Source organism: Carassius carassius, chromosome 32 (assembly GCF_963082965.1).
Source record: "Carassius carassius chromosome 32, fCarCar2.1, whole genome shotgun sequence".
NCBI classification, from domain to species: domain Eukaryota; kingdom Metazoa; phylum Chordata; class Actinopteri; order Cypriniformes; family Cyprinidae; genus Carassius; species Carassius carassius.
In genome coordinates, this window is record NC_081786.1 from 26,926,042 (window position 1) to 26,934,206 (window position 8,165).

General features: G+C 38.7%; 1 protein-coding gene across 1 annotated transcript; it reads left to right on the top strand.

Annotated features, from left to right (window-relative positions):
• The first annotated feature begins 575 nt into the window (after positions 1–575).
• On the top strand, positions 576–7,659 carry nkx2.2a (NK2 homeobox 2a). Its single transcript, XM_059521112.1, has 3 exons — positions 576–701; positions 5,514–5,819; positions 6,505–7,659. The coding sequence occupies exons 2-3, from the start codon at positions 5,552–5,554 to the stop codon at positions 7,056–7,058; spliced, it is 822 nt and encodes a 273-aa protein (XP_059377095.1). The 5' UTR covers positions 576–701; positions 5,514–5,551; the 3' UTR covers positions 7,059–7,659.
• The last annotated feature ends 506 nt before the right edge of the window (positions 7,660–8,165 follow it).

Sequence of the window (8,165 nt, forward strand, 5' to 3'; positions counted from 1 at the left end):
AGGTACTCTGGTTTCACACCTTGAGTAGACCACAGATGAGAGCTGAGTCCTCTGACCTCGGATATCAACAACTGCATTAAAGGGTATCTTAAGTAAACGGGGCTTTTACCAACACAACATGCCACATCTGCTCATTTGGCCGTGCAACATCATGGCAACCAAGCGATTTATTGTAGAGATTTCTGGCAGAGACTTTCTAAGAAGCATGTTTACCAAAGCCACGTAAATAAAGGGGTAAAATGGTTTTGTTTTTTCTTGGCTATTTGATTTAATAAACAGCTTTGGACAATTCACCGCCTAAGTGTATCAAAACGACACAGAAGGCAGTAATAGCACTTTGGTCAACAATGTAGCATGAATCGGTGAATACGGATCAGCTAAAAGCGCTCTTATGAGGCAACCATGTTTGCTCTCATGACCAATTTATTGCAGACTAACATATGGCCAATATTTTGTCTCGCGTCATTGCAGGGGGAAAACAAACATCATGTAATGTTAGTAGCAAATCTAAGGCAGAGCCACTTCGCCAGCTATGCAAACGTACTTGGACGATATCAGAAGAGGAGTGCTTGCTCCCCGGGTATATAAAGCACATCAGACTTATCGGTGCGTGCGTCCTTACTTTCATTTGGAGATATTTCATTAACGGTGCGGTGTCTTAACGCAAGCTGCACCACTTACCCTCTTCCGTCAGCCGCCAGGTGAGCGTTTATTACTATCACTCGACCTCTCCGCGTACAGTGCGTTAGGTAGGTTGTGCAAAGAATAAATGCTTGCTTGTGTGTGCATGTGTGTGTGTGCTCGCTCGTGCAGACGCACGCGCAAGCACTTGTGAGTTCTATTAAAAGCATAAAGTCTGAAGGTAAACTTGCTTGTAATGTGTGCAATCCTCCGCTTAACTGTTAACGTCTAATCATATTAGGAAATCATTTCAGAAATTCTTCCCTTTATTATGATATAGCAATCTCTGGATAAAAATTGCATAACTACATGACATAGTTTGAAACATTTGCGTCCTATATCACCATAAGAAATACAACTATTCATAGATTATTATTATTATTATTATTATTATTATTATTATTAGTATTATTATATGTTGCTCTTGGGTTACTGTATATTTTGTTAATTATAACTGTAGGCTATTTATTTATTTATGTGTGCACGCGCGCGCGCGCGCGTGTGTGTGTGTGTGTATGTGTATATATATATATATATATATATATATATATATATATATATATATATATATATATATATATACCGTAAAATAACGGTGTTTCTATTTCGCAGAAAACGCCTTTAGATGCATTCATTTTAGTTCATTTTATTCCAGGCGCTATACGCATTTGTACCGGCAGAGTACGCCCGAGTATCAAAAATGTCTCTTCGTTTCCCATCTCCACCATCACCCTCAGTGGAAATCATATGACTGGATGCAAGTATAATTTATTGGTGTAAAGGAAAGGAATCTCGCTCTGAAATATGCAATATTTCTAACTTCGCGTGTGCGTAAAGCCTGGCCATTTTATTTCAATTAATCTATAATTAATTTCAAACAGATTGCAAAAATAGACACAACCGTCCCAGTGGACTATAAGATGACTATTAAAATGATAATCCTTAAACCAATTTGTTTTGGGTAGTCTGATAAAGGTGCCAGGACGGAGAATTGAACACTATGCGCCATGAAATTCACCGTTACAAATAAACTGGTAGTTAAACAAATGAAGGCATGTCCCTGGGCCATGGGCACCGTGTTAATCTCCTTCCGACATGTTTAATCATTAGAGGCTCTGAGACGAATAAAGGCGCAGCGTTTGCCCTGCAGTCCGGAGAATCAGACCCGCTCTGAACGATCTGTGCTGCGGGGCATTGTCTTCGGGCAGCGGCTAAGTCCCACAAACCACCAGACTTATTTTTATACCAACATTTCGCTGTTATGGCCTTTTAATCGCAAGGGAAAAGCAGAAAATCGCTCTTGTCAGTTTATACATTGATCATGAGCACCTAGAGGGAAACGGTTACATTTATCAAAGCTTAACTGCTCGCCCAAGGCACCGGAATACGCTGAAATTCGTCGATTAAAGCAAGAAATGATCAACGTTATTATAGTCCCCTGGCCTTCAGGCAGCATTAGGATTTTCTTTTTAATCAAGCGTATAAAGGTCTTTTTTTATTGTCCACAGTTATTAACAATAGCTAGCATAAAATGACTGGTTCAGGCATTTTTGTTCGATAAGGAATTAATTTATGGATGTTTAGCGCTATTGTCTCGTCGTATTTACGAAACATTGTAATTTTTTTTTTTTAAATAAATCTAAAGTATGCTAACTATATACAATGCCAGATTGCAGAGAACGTCATTTGTTTTCTCAAAAGAAAAAAAGAAAATAGAAGTCTTTATGATGATTTGTTGGTTTTATTTCACACACGCGTTAGAAAGGGCTACAGCCTGCTCCTAATAGTTTTCATACATATATGCATATATTTTATGCGTGTAAACATGCAACATCCCCTATTTATTTATTTATTAATTTATTTATTTATTAATAATAATAATAATAATAATATTGATGTGATACTTTGTGCAAGATTTTATTTTCTGAAATTGAAAATATGCTCATAATACCGAAATATAATTTTAATTGTGGGCGTTTTACTCAGCGCGCATTATTATTATTATTATTATTATTATTGTTCCTGTAAAAACGAGTGTTGCCTTTTTTATACTGAAAATTATGATTCTAAACATTTTTCTGCCCTCTCTAGCCAATCTGACTCTAAGTGCTCACAACTGATGAGGGGTCCTCAAGTACTGAATATTTAGACAGTGAATGCGATGTAAACACCGTTGTGAATTACACTAGTTTAACTCAAATCGGTGTGCTAAGATACTGTCGCTCTTCTTTTCAGTATAAGCGCAAAGACAAACTGTCTATTTGAGCTACCTGCGAAAGTAAACAGGTAAACAGAAGGAAATGGCTCTTGAAGTGAAGTATAGCCACTCAGCATGTGCACATTTACTTCTCCTCACCCAACTCCTCGGTTCAATTGTTCAAACACATTCCCAAATCACTGGCCACAGACAAACCACGAGTCCTGCCATCGATCGCGAGTGTTGTGTTGGTTGCTACATTGGAAAAGAGTAGACGGGGATATTTATTAATACCTTATTAATTTAGATTATTATTATTATTATTTATTTATAGTTATTATTATTATTTTATTTTTTTGTCACCAGCCTATGATATTCTGGAAGTAAAATTCGAAACTGCATTAATAGCTACCAAACAAAGAGTAGGCTATAACAGTAACAGTGTATGATGTGTTTAGTTTAAATCTATGTATAGAGTGCGTCATTTCCAACATTTCGTGGTTACAGGGATGTGTTCAGTAACCTGTCTCTGCGGCATGGGAAGGCTGGGAGAGTGACCTTGCGAAAAGCGTTCACAGTTCGACTTTGCTCCTGGCCCGTCCAGTTCAATGCTCCCATTGTCTGATTTTTCTGTCGCTGCATGATTAATTCTACGTAAAACTCTGGTTAAGTATTTACCTATCAGGTAACTGATTCTGAAACTGATCATTGGATGAAAAATATGCTTGGTTACCTGCGTGTTTACCATATTATGCACAAAAAATCTTGTAAATCTTGCTAAACCCAGAATCCAACAGGATATTTTTTCATTTTAAGATCTTATCGAATATTTAAACATTTCGCTTGCAGAAAGCGAACGTCAAATTCAGTATTCAGTGATAACAACATCAGCAATAATATATATTTTCAACACATAATTAATAATGAAAAATATAAAGAAATAGGTTTATCTAATTTGTACCCCACTTAACACCATCTTGAATGCTTGCATGCGTGCGAGAAAAGGAGAAACTGCGCGTAAATTGTGCGTGTGTGTGTGTGTGTGTGAGAGAGAGAGAGAGAGAGAGAGAGAGAGAGAGAGAGAGATGAAGGACTTTCCTTGATATTGTGAAGGGGTACAGAAATGAATGAAGAGATAGTCCATTGAAAGCAGTGAATGCCATGACAACTAGGAACAACCTCAGATTTATTCCACACAGTTAGAACGTATTGTACAGGGGCGTCAATCATCTATTATTTTGGCCCTTAAATAAATGCAAAAACTACGGCCGGACAAAGGCTTCCAACAGGAGCCGGACATTTGTCTACATTTCCCCTATTGTCTGCAGCTTAGCAATCGGTTTGTATTTGTGTTTGCCCGGGTTCGACCACCCAGGATGAGCAGAGGACTGGCTAGAAACGTGCAACATTGTCACCCACATCACATACTAGATAGGAGGCAAAGAGGCAAAAAAGAAAAGATAGGACTGAGAGTTGAAAAGGAGAGGCAAAATACTCAACAATAATGCTCCACTTTTGTGCTGCGGACAACGGAAAGAAGCAATGCAAATATAATGATCAGAAATGTGTTTTAAAAAGGAGGCAGTAAACTGTCGTTCATGTAATTTGAACATAGTTTTACTGTTTACCCACATAATCATCTCGATTGTCTTTGAGAAACGTTGAAAAAAAATGTTAAGAGTAGGCTAATATTTTGCTTTTAACGTGCGCTAAATGATATACTAAATTATGCAAATTGCATATGATTATTATTATTTTTTAAAGTCATAACAATTTCTGTAACAATAAGAAGAAGCTAATAATCAATAAAAATAAAATAAAAAACGAGATCATTAATTGTTTCTTTTTTGATGTCTTAATCAGGTCCAGTGAACAACCCTTCTCCGTAATCCCGAACCAAAATATTGACCTGCATAAATTAGTCTGTTAGCACTAGAAGCGATTTCGTTGGCCTTTTATAGAATAAACATTTTTGGGGATTAGACATCCTCTTAAATGCTGGATCCAAACAGAACTGTCAGTGCACGATTGATTTATATACATCTGCGTTATAATTTACTACTGAGGAATATGCACAGGTTTTGTCCATTTCCAGTTCAAGAAGGCCTGTGATGTGTATAAAGCTACTTGGTGGTTCTTTGTATGTAAATAGGGTGTAAAAAGGCCCTCCCCATCTTTGTAATTAATTGACACGTTATACCACTCATCATGTTCTGAAGCACCAATGGTATAAGGCTAGGATCTCCCCAAAACCCACAATTTCACATCGGCAAACACTGTCTTCATCCACTTGACTCCCAAGACCCGCCCACACGTGGCCAACCTTTTTCGTTTTTAATGCTTTTTCACTGCAGGTTCATGTGTTGAGACCAACCTTATATGGACTGATCAGCCTGGTAATGGCTTATTTCCCCCTAACACCCAGCAGTAGCGCAATATCCACGAGCTAGATATACCACTTCAGTCACTTTGGCATTCTTCCTGGACTTACAGAACTGATTTCTTCCTACTTTTTTCCCCACTAGCAACGGTTACCGATCGAGCCTCATGCGTCGACTTCAGTTTACTTCGCGCTGAAACGCACCGATCCTATATTCGCTAAATCATCTGTGCTTTGTGTGTTTTTTTTAAACAGAGGATTGCCAAACTGGTGCAGCAACTTGACTGCATCAAATGCCCCAGAACATGTCGTTGACCAACACAAAGACGGGCTTTTCAGTAAAGGACATTTTGGACCTCCCTGATACTAACGATGAAGAAGGATCGATCACCGGGACTGAGGAAGACACGGAGGGTTCTGAGGCGACTAAAACGCCTGGAGTGCTAGTGCAAAGTCCTTTAGAGAATGTTCCGAATCTGCCTTTAAAGAATCCGTTTTACGATAATAGTGACAATCCTTACACCAGATGGCTCGCAACTACGGACAGCATCCAATACTCATGTAAGTAGTAAGAATTCACGCAAGTTTAAAGTGTCTTCGGTTTTGAAGAAAGAAAATATTATTTAGTCACAAATATTCGATTTTGCACTGCTGATATCATCTTACAAAATCACTGTTTTTGATAGCCCACTGCGGTAGACAACTGTTCATCTGTAGATTTCCACTGTTGCGCTTGTCTAAGGCGTAACCTATTATCTGCTTCTGGATTGTGGCCATAGCTGTCATTAAATTAGTTACCAGCACTCCATTTATTTATTTAAAATTTTTTTGTTAGTGTGTGTGTGTCAGAAATCCTGTTTTAATTTCCCAGACAGTTTGTGGGAGCTTTGCTGACTGATAGTTCTCGCGTAGATTTTCCTCTTTGTTGATCAGTAACTGTTGAATCGACTCTACGGCTAAATCATCGTTTCGTTTTGGGTCACACGCCCTGTGATAATAAAGGCCTATTAAAATAAAAAAGCATGCTCCTGTTATGAACAGATCTGCAATATCAGATTTATTTGTCAGCCTGATTTGATCTAATGTTATTTGGCAAATATGTGTTCGGTTGTTTAATTGAAGATAAATACAAAGAACTGTCACATATATACACACTTTCTTGCGATTTACAATTACATTTTATTTGATGTGGTATTAACTGTAGTTTTTTTTCCCCCTTTCCTCTTATTATTTTTTTATGAACCAGTACACGGCCTATCCGCAAACTCTCAAGACCCGTCTGCAAAATCCCCGGAACCTTCAGCCGACGAGTCGCCGGACAACGACAAGGAAACTTCGAGCAACGGCAGCGACTCCGGTAAGAAGCGCAAAAGGAGGGTGCTCTTTTCCAAGGCACAAACTTACGAACTCGAGCGCCGGTTTAGACAACAGAGGTATCTGTCAGCCCCGGAGAGGGAGCATCTCGCCAGTTTGATCCGCCTGACTCCAACCCAAGTGAAAATCTGGTTCCAGAACCATCGATACAAAATGAAGAGAGCTCGGGCGGAGAAAGGAATGGAAGTGACCCATCTCCCTTCTCCTAGGCGGGTGGCCGTGCCTGTGTTAGTCAGAGATGGCAAGCCCTGTCATACGCTAAAAGCTCAGGACTTGGCAGCTACTTTTCAGGCTGGAATTCCGTTCTCCGCGTATAGCGCCCAGTCTCTCCAGCACATGCAATATAACGCGCACTACAGCGCCGCCACCACGCCACAGTTCCCAACAGCACATCACTTGGTGCAAACGCAACAGTGGACTTGGTGAACAAATCCTGACTTGCGAATGCAGGGCTGCATTTTAAAGACCGTGGTAGGGAGCTTTCCAAACAAAATACAAGACTTTTTATTTTTGCAGCTTGACCCTTTCCTCACCAATTTATTTTGGGGATTGACGTGTGCGCCATGTTTACATGTTTTCGTTAAGAAAACCGGGTCAAGCCTCTCCCCAAATTTAAGAATGTTAAAGCTCTTGTGAAATTTTGTAAAGTATGTTTGTGTGTTGTAGAAATGTTTTCCTTTTGTCCTTCGTGTTCTAAGCACGTGCAAAACCACTTTATGATTATAGAAAATTTTATTTCTTTCTTTTACAATGGACCGAATATATTTATGGCCATGAATAAACATTGGCAATCTTTAGCTTATTACACTGGTTTGTTTTCTATGTAACTATTTTGTGATAACTGTTTGCAATATTATGTTTGACCGTTCAGTAAGCTATAGCCTAAATGTCTCCGATATTTAGGGAAAATGGAACATCAGTTGTCGATAAATATCCCTCATGTTTATTTCAGTAACACCGCGCGCTGGCGAGGGAGGTCTACAATTCTTTTTATTAAGACTTTTAATAAAATGATGTGTTTCAGAAATTCCGATTTGTTTTGCGTTTGGTGTCAGTGATTTCGGACACGTTTTGCAAAATATGGATCGTTTCTTCGCCATATCCCATTAATACAAACACTTTATAATAAACTAATAGAACGAATAAATACAAATAATATAAATATGCTAATTTGTAAATCCATTGTGTTTGCACAAATGTTGCTCTGGACAGCCTGTCGCTCTTTTCACTTCATCAGCAGCACAATTGGCTTCAGTTTTCCGAATTTATCAGTACGAACACTTCAGCAATAAGAAGGCTAAAGTCACTTGTGAAACGGGGGTAAAAATCCACTCACTTAATAGAAGAGGGCTTCTTCAGCTAAGCAGCTTTTCATTCAGGCGCTCTCTCCTTTTCAGGCTCCGCGGCTGACATCTCGGGTGTTAAAACGGCACATTTAAGAGAGAAAACACACGTGACAAAGTTTTGTTAGATTATTATTATGCAATTTTACTATTAACAATGCCATTTTAGAATATTTCATTGTCAACTAAA

Excerpts from the sequence above, each read along its gene's own strand:
- nkx2.2a (XM_059521112.1), top strand. The coding sequence starts at position 5,552 with ATGCCCCAGAACATGTCGTTGACCAACACAAAGACGGGCTTTTCAGTA. Across the intron at positions 5,820-6,504 it reads GGACAGCATCCAATACTCAT|TACACGGCCTATCCGCAAAC; the intron begins GTAAGTAGTAAG and ends TTTATGAACCAG.